General features: G+C 38.2%; 1 protein-coding gene across 5 annotated transcripts in view; it reads right to left on the reverse strand.

Moving 5' to 3' along the window:
- The window catches only part of SPATA6L (spermatogenesis associated 6 like), a 60,484-nt gene that overhangs the window by 22,741 nt on the left and 10,294 nt on the right, over window positions 1-27,449 (reverse strand). For all 5 annotated transcript variants that reach the window (XM_032291038.1, XM_032291039.1, XM_032291042.1 and 2 more), the window contains 2 exons: window positions 18,967-19,008; window positions 6,069-6,193 (listed from right to left, as the gene is read on the reverse strand). In XM_032291038.1, coding sequence (XP_032146929.1) covers window positions 6,069-6,193; window positions 18,967-19,008 — 167 coding nt within the window. The remainder of the gene's footprint in view (window positions 1-6,068; window positions 6,194-18,966; window positions 19,009-27,449) is intronic.

A 27,449-nucleotide genomic window follows, 5' to 3' on the forward strand; every position in this document is an offset into this window, starting at 1 on the left:
AGGTGTGAATAGAGAGTCTTCCTCTTTACCTACCTGCTTTGAAAAACTTGCTTTATAGCTCATACCAGATACTTATATGTATTAAATCTAATTCCAAATTCATTTTGTTTCATTGATTTGATACTTCTATTTTTGTCCTCAGTACCATATTGTGTTTTATATACATACATACATACATATATGTATGTATATATGTATACATATATACATATGTATATATGTATATATATGTATATATACAGGATATACATATATATATATATATATATGCCCTATCCTGTTTAGTTCTTATAATCCTATAAGGTAGGTACAATTATTATAATCATCGTATTTTGTAGATGACAAAACTAAAAAATGGCCAAAAACTAGAAACAATCCAATTGTCCTTCATGGGTGAATAGATGAACTGTGGTGATTTACGTAACGGAAGCTACTTGGCAATAACAAGGAACAAATGACTGACACACACAACTACATGGATGGATCTCAATAGCATTCTTCTAAGTAAGAAAAGCCAGTCACAAAAGGTTACAGGCTGTATGATTCCACTTATGTGACATTCTCAAAAAAACAAAACTACAGTGATGGAGAAAAGACTAGTACTTAGGGTCGGGGAAGGGTGTGCCTATAAAGGGGTAACATGAGGGCATTTTAGGAGTGACGGGATTGTTTTATATCCTTATCATAGCAGTAGCTTTATGAATCTATACATGTATTAAAATTTATAGAACTGTAGACCAAAAAAGCATCAATTTGTTGTATAATAATTTGTAAAATACAATTGCTTTCCCCCAAAAAATGAGGCTTAAAGAGACATTAAAGCAACTTTCTGAAATGTACAAGGCTTATAAATGGCACCACAGGGACAGGACCAGGATCTGACTAAATTACGCTGTCTCCATCTGACCCCATCAACTCACCTGTGGCCCCTCTTCATGACCTCTCTGCTCTACTCTCCCCTAGAAAACACCACTTGGTCAAGTTACCTCTTGCCCCGGGGCGCCTTCCTTCTCTTCTTTTCCATCCAAATTTTGCCCATCTCTCAATGTCTGGTCTCACTCTAATTCCTCCAAGTAAGCCCATAGTAGTCTCTCCCTCCAGCCTCTAATATTTCATTTCATTTATAAAACTTATAGTCAAGGTGCTTCCAAAAAGGGTTTACCCCAACTAAAGCCCTCGAAGGAAAGGAAGTCAAATTGGATATTTATTACATGTGCTATTAAGGATTTCCAGAGGCATAATCTCATCTAATCCTCATATAACCTGTGTAGTAGACTACTGTATCCCCATTTTACACAGGAGGGAACAGGCTTGGAGAGGTTTAATAGTATGCCCAATGTCACTCAGGTGGGCAGAGCAGGATCTGACACTCTGCTGAAATGCAAAACTACGCTCTTTACATTTCCCCATGCTACCTCTCGAGGGGCCTTGTGAATCAGCTAGTCAGCTTGTTTCCTGTGCATTTATTCATTCATGTGTACCTAGCCTGTCTATACAAGTCCTTACAGGTACAACCTACATCTTTAACTCCTTTTTATTTTGCCTGTAGAATGCACAGTATGCACACAAGAGTGCAAAGCCTCGATGGCAATTCAAGGAAACATTTTTGGGCATATAAACACAGGGGCCAAGATGCTACACAGACTCAGACAATGCAAAGGGACATTTGATAAAGAATATACAATAATATGACTAGCATAGCCTCATCTCCTGTTAATGAGATAGCGCAGATGAAGAAGGCAGGGAGAGTTCCAGTGTCCACAGTGCTACTGGTAGAATCACAAGACCCTCACACGTGTGTCAAGTTCCAGGTCCCCCATAGCCCAGTGGCCTGAGCCCGAAAACATCATCTCTCATGCCACAGACTTGTGCAATCTTCTCATTGCCTCACAGGGAGACAGTATTAACTCTTGGATGATGGCACAATAAATAATAACAACTTATATTTATTGTACACTTAACTATCAGGTATTGTGCTAAATCCTATATATTACCTCATCTAACACAATAATCCTATAAGTGATGTACTATTACAGTCCCATTTTACAGATGAGTAAACTAAGGCACACAGAGATTAATTTATCCAAAGTCTCACAGCCGTTCATGACAAAACTGGGAATGAACTCAGACAATCTGATTCCACACTTAACCACTATACATGCAGCTGCCTAACAGATTCCTGATCCACTTTGCCTAGAGAGGAGGAAGGAAGTCCCCTGCTGGTAAGGAATGCACACTCTGTAACACATTTTTTGTTTATCTTATTTGACCTCCACTCCTTGCAATGACTTACTGACAATAAAGAATAATGTATTTTCTTTTTCATACAGTGCTGCTTTTAGCATAACATTATAGTTTAGAGTTGAAATTCAGAGACTATATCTTGTCCACTCTCCTTACCAATGGAATGATGGTGATAATGATTAGGTCAATGAAATGATTTAACAGTAGAATTTTTCTAGAATCATTCCACCAAAAAAAAATAAAGAATAATCTTTTTAAAATGCTTTTTCTGCTCACCTTACAAAGTGAATGTTAACCTAACACGATAATAGATAACTGTGCAATCTTCTCACTGCCTCATAGGGAGACAGTATTATTATCTTTTACTATCATTTACCTAATAGATGAGATAATAGTATTATCTATTCTCTAATAGATGAGACTAGATACCATTGCAAAAATAAAAAATAAAAAAATTGATCTCACCAGGAGATAAAAAAATACTGTTAAAGTACCAGTGAAATAAAACAACAAAATACAGAAATACAAAGAAAAAGCCACATTCTAATGGAGAAAATAAATCTAATTAATGAATTGATAAATTAGGAGAAAATAAAGTGAATGATTTGTCTCATGTACATGTAATTCTTATTTCTTACAATACTAATGAAAAGAAATCAGATAGTGGGCTGAAATAAATATAAGAAAATGAGCATCTAATTCAAGGACAGGCGAAGAAAAAAAGAAAAAAGAAAAAAAAATGAGCATCATTCAGTCAGTAAGAGCGCAGGCTCTGAAGCCAGACAGGCCAGCATAAAAATCCCTGCTCCATCGCTCACCAGTTCTGTGACCCTGAATACATTTCTGAAACTCTTTACACTAGCTTCCTTCTCCATTAAAGTGGAGAAAGAATAGCTGCCACCTCACAAGGTGGAGGAGAACTGAATAGGATAATCCATGTAATGAGCTCAACACAGTTCCTGGTATACAGGTAGCACACAGTGAACATCAGCTTTTTTTTTCTTTTTTGAAACAGAGTCTCACTCTTGTCACCCAGCTGGAGTGCAGTGGCATGATCTCGGCTCATTGCAACCTCTGCCTCCTGGGTTCAAGCAATTCTCCTGCCTCAGCATCTGACTAGCTGGGATTACAGGCATCCGGCACTACGCTCAACTAGTTTTTGTATTTTTAGTAGAGATGAGGTTTCACCATGTTGGTCAGGCTGGAACATCAGCTATTATGAAAGTGATGGCTCTTTTTTGTGGTATCTTGGAGGTAATCAGCTAATTGAAGATGAAGCTGAAGGCTGGGCATGGTAGCTCATGCTTATAACCCCAGCTCTTTGGGAGGCCAAAGCAGGGGATCACCTGAGGTCAGGCATTTGAGACTAGCCTGGCCAACATAGTGAAATTTCGTCTCTACTAAAAATACAAAAATTAGCCAGGCGTGGTGGTGGGTACCTGTAATCCGACTATAGGAAGCTGAGGCAGGAGAATCGCTTGAACCATGGAGGTGGAGGTACAGTGAGCCGAGATGGCTCCATTGCACTGCAGCCTGGACAATAGAGCAAGACTCTATCTCAAAAAAAAAAAAGAAGTTGAAGCTGAATATTTCCTTTCCAGCCACTGGCTGTGAGAAACTCATTGAAGGGGATGATGAAAGCAAACTTCATACTTTTTATGAAAAGCATATGGCCACAGAAGTTACTACTGAGATGCTCTAGGTGAAGAATGGGAGGGTTATGTGATCCAAATCAGTGGTGGGTATGACAAACATGTTTTCTCTGTAAAGCAGGGTGTCTTGACCCATGGCCATGTCCACCTGCTACCGTGTAAGGGGTATTCCTGTTATAAACCAAAGAGAATTGGAAAAAGAAAGTACAAATATGTTCAGGGTCACAATGTGGTCACCAGTCTGATCATTCTCAACTTGGTTATCATCAGAAAAGGAGAGAAGGATATTCTTGGACTGACTGACTCTATGGTGCCTTGTCACCTGGAGCCCAAAAGACCTAGCAGAAAAGACTGCACTTTTCAATCACTCTAAAAAAGATGATAGTTGACAATATATTGTAATAAAAGCCTTAAACAAAGAAGGTAAGAAATCTAGAACCAAAGCACCCAAGTTTCAGTGTCTTGTTACTCCACATGTCCTGTAACACAAACTCTGGCATATTACTCTGAAGAAACAGACTACTAAGGGAAATGAGAAAAAGGCTGCAGAATACGCTAAACTTTTGGCCAAGAGAATGAAAGAGACCAAAGAAAAATGCCAGGATAGATTGCCAACAGATGCAGGCTGCCCTCTCTGCGAGCTTTTACTTCTGAGTCCAGTCAAAAGTAAAATTTTTTGAGTAACAAATAAGATCAGATCCCACCCTCCAAAAACCATTGCAATGGCAATTTATTTTATTTTGCTTTATAGAATGGTTGAGAGAAATTGAGTCCCTCTATCTTTTCACAAATTTTTTAAAATACAGCTTGATAAACTTAATTGTAAGAATACTTCTAATGCATGCAGGTATTTGTTTAAAAACCCCTTTCTCTAATGACTAACTGCATTTATAAATAACTATAAATACAACCTCCTACAGGTTATTTTTCTTATTTATGAACATAAAGTTAAACAGAGTTAACACTCAAAAAAAATAAGAAAGTTTGTTTCTTCTTATCTTGATACTTAGCGGCATGCCAGCTCAGTGTTTGTAGATGCCTTCTATTTAACAGAGAACTAGGCAAACCAAAGTTACAATAACAAAGTATCCTCTACCTGATTCTCATCAGTTTTTATTCCCTTTCAGCTTCTAAAGAGCAATATCACAATAACTCGAAATAAAATAATTAAAGGCAAGCTTCTCACATGTACCATGGGTTTAAATGATACACGAAGATACTGGATAAACAAAGATAGTTTCGGTGAGATTCATTAAACTCTCAAAGAAAATGAAGGGCTTGGAGTTATAGTCATTAGGAATTCTGACTAGGACAACCTTTGATGCATGTTTGCTATTTGAAGTATTAGAAGCTCTGTCATGTTAAGCTGCACAGAAACAGAGGTCCTGACTTACATTAAATATATTCTACACAGTACTCTCAACAAAGTGGAAACAATAACACTTCATCTAATTATAATGATTGCAGTTCATGAGATAATAAGAGAAAAGCTGAGTATCAAAATTTTTTATAATTCTCAAAGGTGTGGCCCTTTAAATGGAGATCATTCAAGTGATGTAAAAGTCAAGAAAATCATCAGGGTTGCTGTCGGGATAGAAATTGTCAAAGACAACATCAAAATGAATATCTTGAATTTGGGCTCAGATAATGTTCTCCTAAGAGTTAAATTATCAACAGAATATCTGCTGTATCCTTTAAGATCCCGTCAGAAATATAAATTTGTGGGCCTCTGTCAGTTTCCTCCCTGTTAAATGGAGACCATATCTGCCTTGGCTAACTTGAGAATTGTTGGGAGGAAAATATCTTATGTAAAAAATTGAAAGCGCAAAATAAATGAGAGGTAACACAGCTACTATTGCCACTCTATTTAGTCATAATAGCTATGACTAAACAAACAAGTCTCTCTGCTAATCTGCAACAAAAGGAGGCTTTTATAACTATGTGACAATGTAAATATGGCAATGATTTTACCCTGATTAGATAAAACTTCCACCTCTCAGATCAATACTGGAAATCAGTATAATTTGGTACCTTGATTTGGGCATCTAAACACAGCTACTAAACAGAACAGCAGGGGTACTAACCAAGATAAACATCAAACCCTGTCAGGAATAAAATGTTCAGGTCCCAAGAATTTTTCTTCTAACAGAAGCCGATGGGCGAATCACTTACTGGAAAACCTAGAGCCGTCTTCATGAGCACCTCCCTATACCTCCTAGGATATAAAGGTGTCAGCTTGGGCTCAGGGAAAAGAAAATCCCGTGTGTTTTCTTCATAGCAGGCCAACTCATCCCACACTAGAAAGAAAGGAAAAAAAGCATAAATGTCTATATTTACACCTCCAGGCTTAACAAAAAGTTTAGGCAGATGACGGCAGAGATGGCACTCAGGTAAAAATAGACATATTGATCCTACCACCTGTTATTCAAGAGGAGACTAATTTCTACTACTTTTTATCTCATGGACAATTTTTTAAAGCCTTCCCAAGTCATAACAGAGAAAAAAAAAAAAAGACTAAAGAGTTGTTCCACAAAACAGAATAGGAAAATCTATCTTTCCATCTATTCATCCAATTTTTCCTGCAACAAATATTTACTAATAACCTTAAGCCAGGCACTGGGGATAGAAGAGGAGCAAGGTGAACATAGCATTGTTCACAGAAAGTTTACAATTTGGACTGGGGTTCAATGTGTTCTGTGATGCATGGATGCCAAGGACCCAGACGACAGCTACAACTGTGGTTCTCAGGAGGGGTACCAACCCCAGAGACATTTTGGACATTTGTGGAAATATTTCAAGGGCAGGAATCAGAGGTGTGAGGGAGTCCTGCAGTGCTCAAGACACTCATATATATCACACAATCTCCTCATCCCCAATGACTTTCTAATATCCTACAGACATTCTTGCAAGCTAAAAACTATTTAATTGTCTAAGCCTTAACTTAGAACTAACTAGGACTTAACTAACTCTATGTTACATGTAAACACAAAGCATTTTTATATGATTTATAAATACACTGAATTTTTCCAAGTATCGTGTAAATCAAGGAACAATTGTATTTTGTTTTGTTTGAATCTTTAACCAGACCTGTCTGACATTTTGAAAATCATATTCCATCTAAATGCTTCATTATGCTTGACACTTAAATATTAACATACACATTTTATTATAAACCACTCTCCTTTTATTTCTCCTTTAAGTTAATCAGAATATTACATCAATATAATCAACTTATTTGTAAAAGTTGATTATATTAACTACAAATATTATTTTTGATATTGCAAAAGGGATACTACAAAATACTCATTACCAAAAGATCTTGGGTCTAATGGGATGGACATTTACTGAGCTGAAGGACAGAAAGCTACCATCTGAATCATCCTCGATCGCACAGCAGGTGCCACGCAAGTGATGTGGACTGAGAGTGGTCCCTGCACAGAGGACCATCAAAAAAGCAACTGTAGCCAATGAGGCAGTTTTGCTATTTAGTTACTGGGAAGAATTTTTACTTTGAGAAGAATTCTGAAGAGGGTGGTTTTGTTTTCGGTACACCAACTGTAGAACATAATTGACCTTACATCAAATAATATGATGCATTAGATTCTTCCTCCTACTAACTCCATTTAACATGAATGTTTGGGTTCTACTGAGGAAAGAATCAAAGTGCAAAAAGAAATTATTTTACATTTTTCATCATAAACAGCATTTCTTTCCACTCTTGTGTTCCCAGCCATGCTCCAGCCACAATTGATTGATGTTCCCTCCTCAGCAACGTACTTCCACCATGCATGCTATTCCTTCTTCTCATCCAGTTGGGACCCTATTAATCTTTAAAGTTTCACTGTAAATATATTACAGTATCTTTCTCTTACAGGTCCAAAGTGGAACTCTTGATTGTTTCCTAAACATCAGTTCTCCCTAGAGGAATGTGCACTAGTTGCTCAAGCTAAAAATAGGATTCATCCTTGATTCTGCTCTTTCTCTCACACCTTACATCAATCCATTAAGTCCTGTTGACTCTTTCCAAAGTAAATCTAAACTCTGTCCCCTTCTCTTCATCTTTACAGCTACTATCAGGTCCAAGCCCCCACCACCTACCTCTCTCCTGCACCACTGCGATGGCCTTAGTTCATCTCCCTGCCTCCATTCTCCTGCACTCAAATCCACTGTCCACCCACTACAATGTTTTAAATACATCAGACTGTGCCTTTCTCCTGCTTAAAACGTTCCAATGGCTTCCCATCATATTAGAACAAAATTTAAGCACCTTACCCTAGACTTCAAGACTCTATATCATCAGGCTTCTAATAACCTCTCCTAATTCATTAATTGCCACTCTCTTCCTTGATTGCTGTTCCTTGGCATCCTTTACCCTTCTTGCTGTCCTTCAAACACACCAAGCTCACCTCTATGTAAGGCTTTTGCCTTACGTTCTCCTCCCTGTAAGGTTCCCTTCCCAGGTCTTTGCATGGCTGGCTCCTTCTTACTGAATAACAGGCTTGGTTTAAATGTCATCTTATCAGAAGGTGGCAACCCAACCAAAAGAGCACTCCTTCCCAGGTGCTCCCTATCATATCATGCTATTTTACTTTCATCATAGTATTTACCACTAACTGATATTTTTGTCCAGGTGTTTATTCATGATCTGCTTCCATCAATGCTCCATGAAAGCAGTGAATTTGTCTTTTCTGTACATTATTCTACTTCTGGCAGGGCTGTCCCTAGAAAGGTGTGAACTCAGAGCAGTTCAATCAGTACAGGGCCTAGCCAAGACAATCACACCTGAAAAGGGGCTTCACTGTCAGCATCTTCAACAAGCCACTTGAAATATCACTAAAGATAGACATTTTAAAATTGAACTTCCATGATGTTCAGAGACGAGGAGTGAAGTGCAGCATCCTGGATGCTTCCCCTAAACCTGTGGAACACTGCTTGGGACATAATGGGTACCTGATAAATGCTTCTTAAATAAATGAACATGAGGACTAAAGTAAGATAACTTGCTTAAGTGCCACCTTATGTTAGCACTCAATAAGCATTAGTTACCCTCTTTGAGACTCAGTTTCCACACTATTAAAAAAGGGGCGAGGGGTAAAGAGAGACTAAGTATTCTCTAAAAGCTTTTCTAACTCTTACCCTTCATTCATTTTTCAATAATTTATTTTCAGGCCAGGCATGGTGGCTCATGCCTGTCATCCCAGCACTTTGGGAGGCCAAGGCAGGCAGATCACCTAAGGGCAGGAGTTCAAGACCAGCCTGACCAACATGGTGAAACCCCATCTCTGCTAAAAATACAAAAATTAGCTAGGCGTGGTGGTGGGCACCTATAATCCCAACTACTCGGGAGGCTGAGGCAGGAGAATCACTTGAACATGGGAGGCGGAGGTTGCTGTGAGCCAAGATGGCACCATTGCACTCCAGCCTCTTATTTTTTTGCACTGTCAAATAAATAAATAAATTTTAAAATAAATCTGTTTTCATTCATACATTCAAAAAATACTTCATTCATTGGGAACCTTCTATGTAGCAAGACTTATAGACACTGAATTTATACTAGTGAACACGATAAATATAATCAATGCCCTCCTGGAGCTTACAGTATGTGAGTATTAAACTATTATACAAATAAATGTGTAATTAAAAAGTATAAGTGCCACAAATGATAAGAAGTAGGTTCTATAAGAGTAAATTACTAGGAATAAAGAGATAGAGAGGGTAGGGAGAAAGAAGGGAAGATGGGTTTCTTTTTTTTTTTTCTGAGACAGAGTCTCACTCTTGTTGCCCAGGCTGGAGTGCAATGGCGCAATCTTGGCTCACACTGCAACCTCCATCTACCAGGTTCAAGTGATACTCTTGCCTCAGCCTCCCAAGTAGCTGGGATTACAGGCACCCACCACCATTCCCGGCTAATTTTTGTATTTTTAGTAGACATGGGGTTTCACCATGTTGACCAGGCTGGTCTCAAACTCCTGACCTCAGGTGATCTATCTGCCTCAGTCTCCCAAAGTGCTGGGATTACAGACATGAGCCACCACACCCAGCCAATGGGTGTAATTCTAACATCAATTCTTTGCTTCATTTACTAGTCTCATCCTGGCCTTTTCTTCATCAGTGCTCCTTTTACAATGCTCCCTGTGACGGACATAATCCTCCCGCCTTTGCAGGCCGAAAACAGACTCTGCCTCCATCCAGAAACTCTGAAGTACAACCTGCAAATGGAAAGTGATGTGCCAATTTCCCCAGCTATCACTAGCAATAAAATACAACTTTCTCCTGAAGCCTACAGTATAGAGTTAAGAACTCAAGTTCTAGGGTCAGGCAGGGCTGGTTTCAAACCCCTGCTCCACCACTTACTAACAATGTGATCTTGGGCAAATCATGTAAACTAACTTCAGTCTCCTCGTCAAGAAAATGTAAAAACTGTCATCGTACCTGCCCTTTAGGACTACTGTGAGGATGAATGACAAAGGTATGTAGAGGGCAGAGCACAGCACCTGACATTACCTACCATTACCACAACTGCTCCCTGACATCAGCCCAGCAGTGGCCCCAGAACTGCTCTGGTCTCTGTAAACATCACTATCTTCCTATCAGGAACAAACATCTAGATGCATGATATGATGCTCTACTCAGGATGCCTTTCCTTTTCCCTCTTTCCTTTCATATGCTTTTGGCTAGCTCTTGCCACTGCACCTAAATAACTGCTAAAATGTTATTCCTGTGTTTAGCAAGAATTTAGATAAAATTAAGAGGCTGGGAAAATTCAAAGCGAGCTCATACTCTATTTTTAGAATCACAGGAATAAAAATAGACTGAAACAGGGTTGGACAAATAAATAGAAGGCTATGAAGCTTTTCAAGACAGTCTCTCTGGTATAGTCATTTTCTAGAAATCCAAATTGCTACCCAGTGTGAAAATGTCAGCACAGTAAAAGGATGGTACAGCAAGAGCCTAGGTTATAAATAATAAACATATTTACAGGCTGAACAAGTCTTATAGGTCAAGGGAAGTATCTGAAAGAACTCAGTGCTCTCCTTAAAGAGCTAATTACATTTTGCTCAAAGCTTTAGGAAGAGGGGAAAAAAAGAGCTAATTACACAGACAGTGACATCATCAATGGCATAAATGAATTTCTTCCCCCAAAAGGAAACAAATGAGATTTTAAGAGAAATAACAATTTTAATAACAACATTGACTGGAGGCATATCTAACATTTTTAGTGCATATCGGAATTGACACTGTGCTTCCAGATACAGGATCACATTTGATTCCCTCTGTACAGATAAAGAAACTGAGGCTTGAGAGTTTGACCTGTCATGATGCCACATGGCTAGTGATAGATACCACATGGCAAAGTAGGAATTCAAAACCAAATCATCTGAGGCAACAGTTCTTTCCTTGCTAGTGCCTATAAAAGTATAAAAGCATTGCCATAAAAGTATAAAATATTGCTATACAAGCATTGCTATAAAATTATAAAATTAAGCTCTGATTAAATGAATGGGTGCCCACTAGAATAGGCTTTTATAGTTGGACTGAATATACATGACTTACCCAAAGTGAAGATATTTATTTCAGAAGTTAATAAAAGGAAAGCACCATGCTGACTGTCAAATAGGATCATGCTGCCCCTCTGTGTCTATTCCCTTTTTCCCACCTTTGTAAACTGAAGAACAAGAGAGGTCTTTACTACTCAGCTGCAAAAATCACTGGACTTCTTCATTCTTTGGCCATAAAGCCATATGCACATCTGGATATTATTACTTGTATTATTAATTTACTTGCACTATTAATGATCGTAACATGTCTTTTGACTACAAGTGTGTTTGAAAGCAATGAGAAAAAAAATGAAGCAATAAATTCAGCAAAATGAAAAGGTAACAATTCAGCCAATAAAGAAATTAGTCCCTGGGAACCTAAATGTGGCCCATGTGACCCCACAGTACAGTCCACAAGAGACTTTAAGAAAAAAAAAAAAAGATTTAGTTAGTATCAAGGACCAGCAGATCATGAGGGCTCACTGCCACGGCTGCATGCCCAGTGCTACCAACATCACACTACGAAAACTGGCACAGTGTAGATCATGTGCAAAGTATGCCTCCAGTAATATATGTTGAACAAATTAATGGATCACTCTGTATTACATCTGAAGCTAAGTAAAAACAATTGAATTGTTATTTTGAGCAATTCCACTAAAATTACAATCTGAAATTGATAGGAGATAAAAAGAAAACAAGTATAGCACAGCTTCCATTTTGCATCTGATTAACTTCTTAGTTATAACCAGTATTTATGCCCTCAACTAGAATATTCTGCAATCATTCTTTTCAAACAACTATTCTTATAGTCTTCTCACAGACAGGCTTCTGGTCACATGAAAAACATATAGCAGTCCAAGACATATTAAGTTTTAACAAGCAAATTGTAGAATATATATAGTCAACATATATATGTGTATGTGTGTGTGTGTGTGTGTGTGTGTGTGTGTGTGTGTGTATGTGTGTTGAAAATACATATTCTGCAACTGGCTTTTTAAAATGTAATATATCTTGGGACTGTCATATGTTTTTCTTTTAATCTCAACATGATTATTATTTTGAAATTCTATGCATCTTTTTACAGTCATAATCATACTGCATATATAATTTTGTACCCTATTTGTTCCCCATAGATATTATATTGTAGACATTTTCTATTTTATTATATATCCTAATAACTATAATTTTTAATGACAGCATAATGTTTCTTTGAGGAGATAAATGATAATTTACTTTGCTGTCTTCCAATTATATGTCATATGTTTTTCAAGAGACCAGAAAACCAAAATTTAGTATATTCAACCAACCATAAAATATATACACACACAACTATATATACTAAATACTAAAAATATTCATGTTTATATATATCATATTTAATATACAGTCATCTCTAAGTATCCACAGGGGTTGGTTTCAGGAACCCCTGCAGATACTAAAGTATCCACGAATGCTCAAGTCCCTGATATAAAATGGTGTAGTGGGGTAACTTGATTGAAGGTAAAAAGAGCGTAATAATAAAAAATAGGCTGAGCACAGTGGCTCATGCCTGTAATCCCAGCACTTTGGGAGGCCAAGGCAGGAGGATCCTCTGAGGTCAGGAGTTTGAGACCAGACTGGCCAACATGGTGAAACTCTACTAAAAATATGAAAATTAGCTGGGCGTGGTGGTGCATGCCTGTAGTCCCAGCTACTCAGGAGGCTGAGGCAGGAGAATTGCTTGAACCCAGGAGGCAAAGGTTGCAGTGAGCCAAGACTGCAGGCAGAGGTTGCAATGAGCGCCAATGCACTCCAGCCTGGGCGACAGAGCAAAACTCTGTCTTAAATAAATAAATAAATATAAATAAATAAAATAAAATGGTGTAGTATTTGCATACAACCTATGCATATCCTCCTGTATGCGTCAAATCATCTCTAGATTACTTATAATACCTAATATAATGTAAATATTATATAATAGTTGTTATGCTGTATGATTAAGGGACTAATGACAAGAAGAAGTCTGTACATGTTCAGTACAGACACAACCATCATAGGTCTAACTACATTTTTGATTCATGGTTAGCTGAATTCATGGCTGTGGATCTTGACAATCAGAAGGTCTAACCATACATGGAGTATGCATGTGCATGTGTATATATTTTAGAGTTGGCTGAAAATACTAAATGTGTTTTAGAAGGTCTAAAAAGATTCACATCAAATCGTTTTGTTCTGTTTTTTGTTGAGACAGGGTCTCACTCTGTTGCCCAAGTCGGGAGTTCAGTGGCAAGATCACAGCTCACTGCAGCCTCAACCTCCTTGGCTCAAGTGATCCTCCTCCCTAGCCTCTCAAGTAGCTGGGACTACAGGAATGCACCAGTACACCCAGCTAATTTTTGTACTTTCATTAGAGATGAGGTTTCACCATGTTTCCCAGGCTGTACCTGAACTCCTGTACTCAAGCAGTCCACCCACCTTTACCTCTCAAAGTTCTGGGATTACTAGCCCACATCAGATTGTTAATGGTAATTATCTGTCAGGGATTGTTGAATGTGCTTTTGACATTTTATTTTATATACTTTCATGTTAGTTAAATTTTTTATAGTGAGATTACTTAGGTATTAGATAACTTTTAAAAAATCCATGTGCAATTAAATAATACCAAGGTGGGGATGCTTCTACTTTATTAGCATACTAAAATATAATTTGTCAGCAGTGATATATGTTTGAACATAAAATTGGGTCAAATAAGAATAAAAAACGTATGGAAAAAAACTCAATGTCCTGATTTCAGCCTGTCAGTTTTAGGCTGAAAAACATTCCATAAGAATTTCTAAAAAGTAGGCAGGAGGCACCTGCTCATTTGCATCTACCTACGAAGGTAATGACATCTCCATAAACACTTACTCTTAAATTCACAGAGCGGGGTTCTTATCTGTCTCCAGAGACAGCCTTTGCCAAAGAACCAAGTAGCAAGAAAGAACTACAGACTCCTGGGTTCACTGCACTTCACTCGGGCCCTTGACCTGCTCCAGTGACATTCACAACAGGCAGGACTATGATCCCTATAAAAGTGTCCTCAGTCCCTTCTGCTTTAGCAGAGGCATTTGCTAATCTCATCTTCCTTCTCCCACGTTCTCTTAAGAAAAAGAAAAGCACATACCATAAAACATCAAAATAATGCAATGCAACAGGGGAAATATAACTGTTTTAAGCATAACTGATTTAAAACTTTGTTAAAAATAAGAATTTATACCAAAATACAACATTTATGTCCAGACATCACTCCATAAGTAATCAAAAGACAGTGACAGTCACTTTATACAGAAGGAAATAAAACGAATCATAATGTGGGAAAACGGAAATTTTTAAGAAGTTTTAAATAGAGGGTTGTCACAAGTCATATCTGAAAAGGAGACAGATCATAAAATAGGATAAAATTTATTTTATTTCTATTTATGTATTTATTTATGTATTTATTTATTTATTTATTTTGAGACAGAGTCTTGCTCTGTTGCCTGGACTGGAATACAGTGGCACAATCTTCACTCACTGCAACCTCCACCTCCCAGGTTCAAGGAGTTCTCCTGCCTAAGCCTCCCAAGTAGCTGGGATTACAGGTGGCCACTACCATACCCAGCTAATTTTTGTATTTTTAGTAGAAACAGGGTTTCACTATGTTGGCCAGGCTGGTCTCAAACTCCTGACCTGATGATCTGTCCACCTCAGCCTCCAAAAGTGCTGGGATTACAGGTGTGAGCCATGACATACTTTGCAAACACAACAAATCCAAATGACAGTACCCAGTATTAACTAGGATATGGGGAATGGGCACACTATGCACTCCTGGATGCGGTACAAGTATTGGAACCTTATTGGGGATTCGTCTACCCCAGTTTAGAAGGCATGGATCAATCTAATAATTCTATTATTTGTAAATAAGCCAAGAGAGAAATATTATTTTTATAAAAATGTGAAAGACAAAGAAAACCTAAATGCTCAACAATATTAATTTATGGATAACACCATCACTATGGAAAAATACATAGCTATTGAAAATGACAAGTAAACTATAGGTAACAATGTAAGAAAAGTAAAACCCAAAATACTATGTAAATACCATTTATAGATCTATAAAAACACATATATAAATTAATGAAATTCTTTATAGTTATCAAAAATAATGACGTAGGCCAGGTGCAGTGGCTCACGTCTGTAATCCCAGCACTTTGGGAGGCTAAGGCGGACAGATCACCTGAGATCAGGGGTTCAACTCTAGCCTGCCCAATATGGTGAAATCCCGTCTCTACTAAAAATACATAAAAATTAGCTGGGTGTGTTGGCAGGCACTCGTAATTCCATCTATTTAGGAGGCTGAGGCAGGAGAATCGCTTGATCCTGGGAGGCAGAGGTTGCAGTGAGTCGAGGTTGTGTCACTACACTCCAGCCTGGGTAACACAGATAGACTTTCTCTCAAAAAAAATAAAAATGATATAGATTTATGCTTTTAGAAATGACAGCATAGGCAAGTCATGGTGGCTCATGCCTATAATCCCAGCACTTTGGGAAGCCAAGGTGGGAGGATCGCTTGTATCCAGAAGTTAAGAGATCAGCCTAGGCAACATAGTGAAATTCCATCTCTATTAAAAAAAAAAAAAAATTAGCTGGGCATGGTGCATGCCTGTAGTTCCAGCTACTGTGAAACATAGGCAGGAGAACTGCTTGAACCCAGGAGGTCAAGGCTGCACTGAGCCATGATCACATCACTACACTCCGTAGGAGTGACAGAGTCAGATATTGTCTCAAAAAATATATAAAAAATAAAATTAAATTTAAAAAATTTGGCCAGGCGCAGTGGCTCATGCTTGTAATCCCAGAACTCTGGGAGGCCAATGCGGGTGGATCACGAGGTCAGGAGATTGACACCAGCATGACCAACATGGTGAAACCCCGTCTCTACTAAAAATACAAAAATTAGCTGGGCATGGTGGCACACACCTGTAATCCCTCTACTCAGGAGGCTGAGGAAGGAGAATTGCCTGAACCTGGGAGGCGGAGGTTGCAGTGAGCCAAGATCGTGCCACTGCACTCCAGCCTGGGCAACAGAGTGAGACTTCATCTCAAAAAACCCGTTCAAAAAAAAAAAAAAAAAAACCAATATAACAGTAACATATAATGGGGAAAGTTAATAACAGAAAAAAAAATGTATGTGATGCTATGTAAAAATTCCATATCTATTCTTCTATCTACAGAGAAATATCAAGAAATATGTTCACCAAAATATAAATAAAGGTTATCTCAGGACTATGTGAATTGGGGATGCTTTTTACAAGTTAAAATTATGAAGCTATTTTCATTTTGAGAAAGAAAAAAAGCAGAAATGTGTAACAGCAAAGATTAGAAGAGAATTTTCTAAGTTTTCAGTGTTCTCTCTCTCTCTTACACACACAGGCGCATTCTCTTACGCTGACAACCCTAACATCACTAGATAGCTATAAGTGAAAGACTATTTGTGAGAATTGGTGCCACTGGGTAGCAGGTCCTAACCTCTCTCACCAGCTCAAGTCTTATGTCACTTAAGACACACCGCAAGGCAAAAGTACTACAGAACAGTTTCCTCCTAGAATCTCATGATTCTAGCACAGGTGTCACAGACTTTTTCTGTAAAGGATCAGACAGCTAAATGTTTTAGGCTTTGTAGGCCATCTGTTCAGAACTCCTCACCTCTGTCATTTCTCTATCAAAGTAGCTATAAACACTACTTAAACAAGTGAGTATGGCTATGTTCCAAAAAGACCTTTATTTATAAATAATGAAATTTGACTTTCATATAATTTTCACATCACTAAATATTCATTTCAAAAATTCTTTCCAGGTTCATCCATGCTGGCAGAAGAGCAGAAGATCAAACACCGCATGTTCTCACTCATAGGTGGGTGTTGAACAATGAAAACACATGGACACAGGGAGGGGAGCACTACACACTGGGGTCAGTTGGGGGGAAATAGGGGAGGGACAGTGGGGTGTGGGGAGCTGGGGAGAGATAGCAAGGGGAGAAATGCCAGACGTAGGTGATGGGGAGGAAGGCAGCAAATCACACTGCCACGTGTGTTCCTATGCAACAATTTTGCATGTTCTTCACATGTACCCCAAAACCTAAAATGCAATAAAATAAATAAATGGGAAAAAAAAAGAAAAAAAAAATTCTTTCCAATCATTTAAAAATGTAAAAACCAAAAATAAAAAAAAGTTAAACAGTTATCATATACCCCATTCCTATACATAAACACAGGAGAACTGAAAACAAATATATAACAATTTGTATATAAACATTCATAGCAGCATTATTTATAACATCCAAAAAGTAGAAATGTGTTAGTCCATTTTCTGCTGCTTATAACAGAATACCTAAAACTAGGTAATTTGTTTTTAAAACACTATTTATTTCCTACTGTTATGGAGGCTGAGAAGTGCAAGGTTGAGGGGCTGTGTCTGGTGAGAGCCTTCTTGCTGGTAAGGACTCAGCTTAGTATCCAGGTGACACAGGGCATCACATAGTGAGGGTGCTGAGCATGTTAGCTCAGGTCTCTCTTCCTCCTTTTATAAAGCCACCAGTTTCACCCCCATGATAACCCATCAATCCTTTAATCCATGAATAGATCAACCCATTCATAATGGTAGAGCCCTCATTACCCAATCCATATGGAAGAATAGTATTCAAGCACAAAAAGGAATTCAGATCTGCTACACGCTACAACATGGCTGAACCCTGAAAACATTATGCTAAGTAAAAGAAACCAGACATAAAAGGCCACATATTGTAGGCTTCTATTTATATGAAATGTCTAGAATAAGAAAATCAATAGACAGAATTAGTGGCGGTCAGAGACTGGAAGGGGAAGGAACGGGAAATGATTGTTAATAAATATAAAAATTCTTTTTGGAGTAAAGAAAATGTTCTGGAATTAGTGGTGATGGCTGCTCAATCTTATGAACATACTAAAACCAATGAAGTGTACATTTGAAAATGAGGAATTGTATGATACATAATTTTGATAACAATAAAAAATGTGGAAACCATTCCTAGTTTGCAGGCCATACAGCAATGAACTACAGGCTGGATTTAGCTGGGGACTATAGTTTACCCACCCTGTTCTAGCATCTAACAGGGAAAATATCTTTGGGTTTTACACACACACACACACACACACACACACACACACACAGAGCAAATTAGAACACAGCCAAAGGCCAAAACTTGAAATCAGCTAAGCCAGAACTGAAAAATTATTTAACAATTAAAGTTATTTAAAAATAGAAAGATAAGGAGCCTGTTTAAGTTATGCTCCCTGCCACCAAACACCGTAAAATTATTTTTCTGAAAATAGACAAAATTTAATAGATTGGCAGAAAAAAGGCATGTGTTATATAGACTTACAGGTATTGAAGTTATATGTTATTTTAAACCAGCTTGTAAGTACAGTCCCCATTTTGTCAGGCCAAGTTTATTTTAAAATTAAGCTAATTTGGAAATGTATTTATTGGCACATTACCTGGAGGAACTAGCTGTATTAATTCAAACCTGGTTAGGGAGCCTAAAAAGGAAAATATGAGATTTTAATACTTCCAAAAATCGCCACAGTTTTTCAATAATTGTTAAGTTTTAAACTGTCATAAAATCCATTTAATAGTAACAATAATAAGAACAGTAATTAAAAATAACTACCATATCAACATCAAATCAGGTATTTCTAGAATTAATCAATCAAGATCAGGAGAGTGGAATGAGAGTAACAGAGTTATAAAAATAGCATTCCAGGCCAGGTGCCTGTATCCCACCACTTTGGGAGGCCGAAGCGGGTGGATCACGAGGTCAGGAGATCAAGACCATCCTGGCTAACATGGTGAAACCCCATCTCTACTAAAAATACAAAAAATTAGAGGGGCGTGGTGGCACGCGCCTGTAGTCCCAGCTACTTGAGGGGCTGAGGCAAAAGAATCACTTGAACCCGGAAGGTGGAGGTTGCAGTGAGCCAAGATCACAGCCACTGAACTCCAGCTTGGGCAACAAAGTGAGACTTCATCTCAAAAAAAAAAAAAAAAAGTTTCACAAGCCATAAAAAAGAACAAGATCATGTCTTTTGAAGGATCTGGAGGCCATCAAACTAATGCAGAAACAGAAAACCAAGTACAGCGTATTCTCACTTATAAGTAGGCATTAAATGATGAGAATTCATGGACACACAAAAAGGAGCAATACACACTGGGGCCTACCTGAGGGTGGAGGGTGGGAGAAGAAAAGCTATCAGAAAAAAATAACTATTAGATACTAGACTTAATACTTGAGTGACAATCTGTACAACAAACCCCCATGACACGAGTTCACCTATATAACAAACCTGTACATATACCCCAAACCTAAAAGTTAAAAAAAAAAAAAAAAAAAACAGCGTTTCACCTCCTGAAAAGTGTTGGGAAAAAAAAAAACATGCAATATTTTGTCTCCTAAAAGTGTATACAATAAATAAATAAGTGTATACATAGAGCTTTAAAATAACAATGCACTTTTCATCTTAAAAATTCAAAATCCATTTGTTATCCATTAACATACAAAAGTTTATCTTGCTTAAAAGTGTGCTATATGGCTATAAAAATTAGATATAAAATACAACTTTTTAAACTTTTCTTGAGTTCAAAATATTTTAGAAATAGTGAGCCTATGTACAATGACAAGAATAAAACTAAAATAAGGACAAGAATAAAATTCAGATCTTTAAGATAACAAAACAAATGATACATTAGGTTGGTACAATTATAAAATTTAAAAATCAACAAAGATAATTCTCACAAAATAACATAACAAGTGAAAACATTTTAGTTTTTTTGTTTTGTTTTGTTTTTTGAGCCAAGGTCTCGCTTTGTCACCTAGGGTGGAGTGCAGTGGTGCGATTCTGGGTCACTGCAACCTCCACTTTCTGGCTTCAAGCGATTCTTCTGCCTCAGCCCCCCAAGTAGCTTGAACTACAGGTGCGTGCCACCACGCCCAGTTAATCTTTTGTATTTTTAATAGTGATAGGGTTTCACCATGTTGGCCAAGCTGGTCTCAAACTCATGACCTCAGGTGATCTGCCCACCTTAGCCTCCCAAAGTGTTGGGATTACAGGCGTAAGCCACTGTGCCCAGCCGTGAAAACATTTTAAATAGACAACAAAAGTAAAATTTTAACTTTGTAGATTTATGAAAAAGTTTTGAATTTATAGGACAAAACTTTAAATGCCAAGAAACTTAAAAGACAAGACAGCCTGAAACTTTAGGCTTTCAAAATGAGAGGAGGGAATATATATTTGCCAAACATCACCCCAGTGGTAATTTAAGCACCTCATTTGTTTCAGGCTCTAAATTCTTTTTTTTTTTTTTTTTTTTTTTTTTTCTTTTGGGACGGAGTTTCGCTCTTGTTACCCAGGCTGGAGTGCAATGGCGCGATCTCGGCTCACCGCAACCTCCGCCTCCTGGGTTCAGGCAATTCTCCTGCCTCAGCCTCCTCAGTAGCTGGGATTACAGGCACGCACCACCATGCCCAGCTAATTTTTTGTATTTTTTACCAGAGACGGGGTTTCACCGTGTTGACCAGGATGGTCTCGATCTCTTGACCTCGTGATCCACCCGCCTCGGCCTCCCAAAGTGCTGGGATTACAGGCTTGAGCCACCGCGCCCGGCTTTTTTTTTTTAATGTGTTTATTTCCACAGGTTGTTGGGGAACAGATGGTGTTTGATTACTTGAGTAAGTTCTTTAGTGGTGATTTGTGAGAATTTGGTGCAGCCATCACCCGAACAGTAGATACTGCCACCTATTTGTAGTGTTTTATCCCTCACTCCCTTCCCACCCCTTCCCCCTAAGTCCCCAAAGTCCATCGTGTCATTCTTGTGCCTTTGCATCCTCATAACTTAGCTCCCACTTATGAGTAAGAATATGTGATGTTTGGTTTTCCATTCCTGAGTTACTTCATGTAGAATAATAGTCTTCAATTTCATCCAGGTCATTGCTAATGTCATTAATTCACTCCTTTCAATGGTTGAGTAGTATTCCATCATATCATATATATGACAGAATATATATATATGTATGATAAATATATATATCACAGTTTCTTTATCCACTCATTGATTGATGGGCTTTGAGTTGGTTCCATGTTTTTGCAATTGCAAATTGTGCTGCTATAAACAAGCGTGTGTAAGTATTTTTTTAATAAAATGACTTCCTCTGGGTAGACAGATACCCATTAGTGGGATTGCTGGATCAAATAGTAGTTTTACTTTTAGTTCTTTAAGGAATCTCTACACTGTTTTCTGTAGTAGTTGTACAAGTTTACATTCCCATCAGTGGTGTAGAACTGTTATCTGTTCACTGCATCCACACCAACATCTACTATTTTTTAATTTTTTTATTATGGTCAGGCTCTAAATTCTATATAGTCAATTAATTCTCAACATAACTCTATGAGTCCAAAGCAAGGGATAGCCTCATTTTTATGAATGAAGAAACTAAATCTCAAAGAGGAAACTATAGTAATGTAGGCAAGGTCACACTGGCTAACAGTGACAGGGCTGTATGTGAACCCAAGTAGTCTGCTCTCAGGGCCTGTCCTCTTATCCACAAGATGCTTCATTGAAAAATCCTATTCTTCCACAGAGTGAGTTAATTAGGATGCTTGATAAAATAACTACACCTTTTAATTGCCTTCTGGAATGGCATAACATAATTTATACTTGCTTTAAATATCAAGGACAAAGGAAATCACTTATAAGTGACCTAGAGAACTGTTCTTATGTTCTTTTATGCTTCAGTCCACCTCTCAGGGTTAATATTGGGAAATGAAATGAAAATATCCCAATTCTTATACGATCATTTAAAATGCTGAATTTTTCTTCTGGATTTAAAGAGGCTTGAGAGAATCAGTGTTCTTACAGATGTGACCCATCTCAGAGAGATATTTCACTTTCCTGCTTTTTAAGCTTCAGGAAGAAACATAAATGCAGTAAATCAACTGGGTATTGAATCCACTTTTTAAAAGGCCAAATGCCAAAGGCATCATTTTTTTATACCCAGTTGCCTTGATGGCTTCCTGAGACACATACTTGCTCAGTGACTTCCCTAACCCATGCTACCTCTGTAGGCACTGACTTACTCTTTACCCAATTTCAAACTCTTTAATCTACCTGGTATGTCAGCCTGAGGCATGGTCTGCTACCATTCTGACTTCTACCCAGGATGGCCTCAGCTCACTTGGTACTCAATTACATGAGTAAGTTCTCTAGTCCTTTCCCTAGATTCTGGTCCTTTCCCTAGATTCTGCTATTATTTGTGACCTTGATCCAATTCTTTCAACTGAGTAACATCTCAGGTGCAAATTTCATAAAGCTTGAAAATGTGATTAAAAGTCACACCATCCACAAACCTTTCACCTAAAGACACTGGGAAAACAAAAGGGCAAACTAAACTCAAAGCAAACAGAGGAAAGATAATAATAAAGATTAAGCAAAAAGTAATGAAATAGAAAACAGAAGACCAATAGAAAATCAATAAATCTAAAAGTTGGTTCTTTAAAATGATCAATAAAACTGACAAACCTTTAGCTAGACTCACTAAGAAAAAACAGAAAAGACTCAAATTACTAAAATCATAAATGAAAGGACAGACATTACCACTGATTTTACAGAAATACTTTTTTTGTTTGTTTGTTTGTTTTTGAGACAGAGTCTTGCTCTGTTGCCCAGGCTAGAATGCACTGGCACGATCTCAGCTCACTGCCACCTCTGCTGCTGGAGCTCAAGCAATTTTTCCACCTCACCCTCCCAAGCAGCTAGGATTACAGGCAATCACCACCAAACCTGGCTAATTTATGAGGGGGTGTGTCTATATTTTTGGTAGAGACGGGGTTTCACCATATTGGCCAGACTGGTCTGAATCTCCTGAGCTCAAGTGATCCCCACACTTTGGTCTTCCAAAGTCCGGGGATTACAGGCGTGAGCTACCATGCCTGGCCTAGAAATAATTTTTTTCTTTTTTTTTTTTTTTTGAGACAGAGTCCTGCTCTGTCACCCAGGCTGGGGTGCAGTGATACGACCATAGCTCACTGCAGCCTTAACCTCCCTAACTCAAGTGATCCTCCCACCTCAGCCTCCTGGGGAGTGAACACCACAGGCACATGCCACCACACCCCACTAATTTTTGTTGTTGTTGTTGTATGGACAGGGTCTCCAAAAAAATAGTTTTAAGGGAATACTGTGAACAACTTTATGTCAATAAATTAGATAAATGAAATGGAAAAACTCCTAGAAAGACACAAACTAATAAAACTAACTCCAGAAGAATCAGAAAATCTGAAGAGACCTATAATGTGTAGGAAGAAATTAGTAATCAGAAAACAACCCAAAGACAAACCCAGGTCCAGGTGGCTTCACTAGTAAATACTACCTTAATAATTAGTACCAATTATTCATAAACCCTTCCAAAAAATAGAATAGGGCAGAACATACCAAAACGGATTCCACAAGGTTAGCAGTACCAAAATCAGATAAAGCCATCATAAGAAAACAAAACTACAGACCAATATCTCTTACAATTTTAAGTCCCAAAATCATCAATATAATACTAGCAAGCAAATCCAGCAACATATAGAAAGGATTATATACCATAAGGTTGGCTTAATATCTAAAAATCACATATCAATAAAATAAAGGATAAAAATCACATGATTGTCTGGGCTCAGTGACTCATGCCCATAATCCCAGCACTTTGGAAGGTTGAAGTGGGAGAATCACTTGAGGTCAGGTGTCCAAGACTAGCCTGGCCAATATGGTGAAACCCATCTCTACTAAATATACAAAAATTAGGCGGGCATCATGGCAGGTGCCTGTAATTCAAGCTACTCGGGAAGCTGAGGCAGGAGAATCGCTTAAACCAGGGAGGTGGAAGTTGCAGTGAGCCAAGATGGCACCATTGCAGTCCAGCCTGGGCGACAAGAATGAGACTCCATTTCAAAAAAAATAATAATAACATAGATCATCTCAATAGATGTAGAAAAGGCATGTGATAAAATTCAACATTCATTCATGATAAAAACTCAGTAAACTAGGAATAAAGAGGAGCTTCCTCAACCTGATATAGAGCACTTATGAAAAACCATAATTTAATCTTACAACTAATGGTGAAAAACTGAATGCTTTTTCCCTACTATCAGGAAATAAATAAGGATGCTCACTTTCACTGCTTCTATTCAATACTGTACTGGAGATTCTAGCCAGGGAAATTAGACATGAAAATGAAATAAAATGCATACAAACTATAAAAGAAGTAGTAAACTATTTCTATTTGCAGATGACATAATTTTGTATATAGACAATCCTACGGAATCAAGAAAAAAACTACTAAAACTAATAAACGAGTCCAGTAAGTTTTCAGGATAAAATATTAGTATATAAAAATCAATTGCATTTCTATATACTTGAACAAATCTGAGACTGAAATTTTTTAAAATTCCATTTACGACTGCTTCAGAGTACGAAGGAATAAATTTAACCAAAAAATACAACACTTGTAAACTGAAAATTACAAAACATTATTGAAATAAATTTAAAATAACCTAAATAAATGGAAATACCTCCCACATTCATGACTGGAAAACTTAATATTGCTAAGGTGGAAATAATCCCCAAATTGATATACAGTCAATGGAATCCCTATCAGCATCCCAGCTGGCTTCTTTGCAGACATTGACAAACTATTTCAAAAATTCTTATGGAAACTCTAATGACCCAAAATAGCAGTTCTGAAAAAGAAAAACTAAGCCGGAAGATTTACCCTTCCTGGTTTTGAGATTTATTCTAAAGCTAGGCCAGGCGCAGTGGCTCATGCCTGTAATCCCAGCATTCTGGGAGGCAAGGTGGGCAGATCATGAGGTCAGGAGTTTGAGACCAGCCTGGCCAATACAGTGAAACCCCATGTCTACTAAAAATACAAAAGTTAGCTGGGCATGGTGGCACACGCCTGTAGTCTCAGCTACTCGGGAGGCTGAGGAAGAAGAATCATTTCAATCCAGGAGGCAGAAGTTGCCGTGATCCAAGATCGCGCCACTGCACTCCAGCCTGGGCAACAGAGCGAGACTCTGTCTCAAAAAAAAAAAAAAAATGAATCTATTACAAAGCCGTGGTAATCAGGATTGTGTGTTGGCATAATGATAGACATATGAATCACTGGAATAAAACTGAGAGCCTAAAAGTAAATCCTCACATTACTGTAAGCTGATTTTCATCAAGGGTGCCAAGACAATTCAACGAGGGAAAGAATGGTCTTTTATCAAATCATATGGAGCTAACATAAATGGATTTCCATATGCAAAAGAATGAAGTTGGTCCCCAACCTCACACTGTCTACAAAAATCAACACAGTATAAACCATAGTGCTAAATGTAAGGGCCAAAACTATAAAACTGTTAGAAGAAAACATAGATGTAAGTCTTCATAACATTGAGGTAGGCAATGGTTTCTTAGACATGACACCAAAACCACAAGCAACAAAGAAAAAACAGATAAACTGAAATTCATCACAATTTAAAACTTTTGCATTTCAAAAAATACCACAAGAAAGTGAAAGACAAGTCTAGAATGAGAGAAAATATTTGCAAATCATACATGTGACAAAGGTCTTGTATCTAGAATATATAAAGAATATTTACAGGCCAGGCATGGTGGCTCATATCTGTAACCCCAACATTTTGGGAAGCCCAGAAGGGAGGATCACTTAAGACCAGGAGTTCAAGACAAGCTGGGCAACATAGTGACATCCTGTCTAAATAAAATATAAAAACAAAACAAAACATAAAAAACAAACAAAAATTAGCTGGGCATGGTGATGTGTACCTACAGTCCCAGCTACTTCAGAAGCTGAGGTGGGAGGACTGCTTGAGCCCAGGAAGTCGAGGCTCCAATAAGCTAACATCATGCCACTGCACACTCCAGGCTGGGTGACAGAGGGAGACCCTGTCTCAAAATAAATAAAAAAATAAATAAAGACAAATGATCCCATTAAAAAGTAGACAAAGGATCTGAATAGACATTTCCCCCCAAAAAAATATACAAATGGTCAATTATCTCAGGAAAAAATGTTCAACATCATTAGCCATCAGAGAAATGCAAATCAAAACAATGATGAGATACCATTTCACACTCACAAAGATGACTACCAATCAAAATGACAGACAGTAACAAGTGTTGGCTGGGATATGGGAAAATGGAACCCTCATACATTGCTGGTGAGATGTAAAATGATTCAGCTGCTTTGGTAAATAATGTGAAACTTTCTTAAAAGGTTAAACATACAGTTACCATGTTGAAATGGGAAAAGCTCCCTTTTCCCCCTGACAGGACATGCGATAAGGTCGTGGCTTGCTTCTTCAGTGTCCCACTGTTCAAATCTCTAGAGAAACATACAGAGGGGCAGGCTGTGGAGCTCCGACCCCACAGCAGTGTCTAGGGGTGAATGTTTATGGCTCCTGAAGCCCTAGTGGGCATGTGTTACAGGGTGCTCTTTCAGTTTGCCATCTATAGCTGGCTTGTGTTAGTCAGCTCAATTAGACCCCTACCTTGTCACAAGGACAGAGGGCTTTCTGTAACCCAGGGTTTCTTGCCTTGGTATACCAGAAGAATCGGATTACACATGGGGTTGGAGAATGAGTGCAAGACTTCATTGAGTGGAAGTAGCTTTCAGCAGATGGGGGAGCTAGAAGGGAGATGGTTTTACCCTGGAGTTGGGCCACTTGGCAGCCCCAGCTCTCCTCAAGCTGCCTCGGCCAAACTCCATGTTGTTCTGCAAGGCCGAGGCACTCCTCTGGATGTCCAGTCACTTCTGTCTCTGACTTGCCAGGGTCTTGGGTTTTTATAGGCACAAGATGGGGGCACAGCAGGCCAGGATGCTCTTGGGAAATGCAACATGTGAGCACAGTGCCTGTCCTCACCTAGGTCCGTGAGGATGGAGTCC

This window comes from Sapajus apella, unplaced genomic scaffold, assembly GCF_009761245.1.
Source record: "Sapajus apella isolate SASKATOON/1434 unplaced genomic scaffold, GSC_monkey_1.0 scaffold24, whole genome shotgun sequence".
NCBI lineage: Eukaryota > Metazoa > Chordata > Mammalia > Primates > Cebidae > Sapajus > Sapajus apella.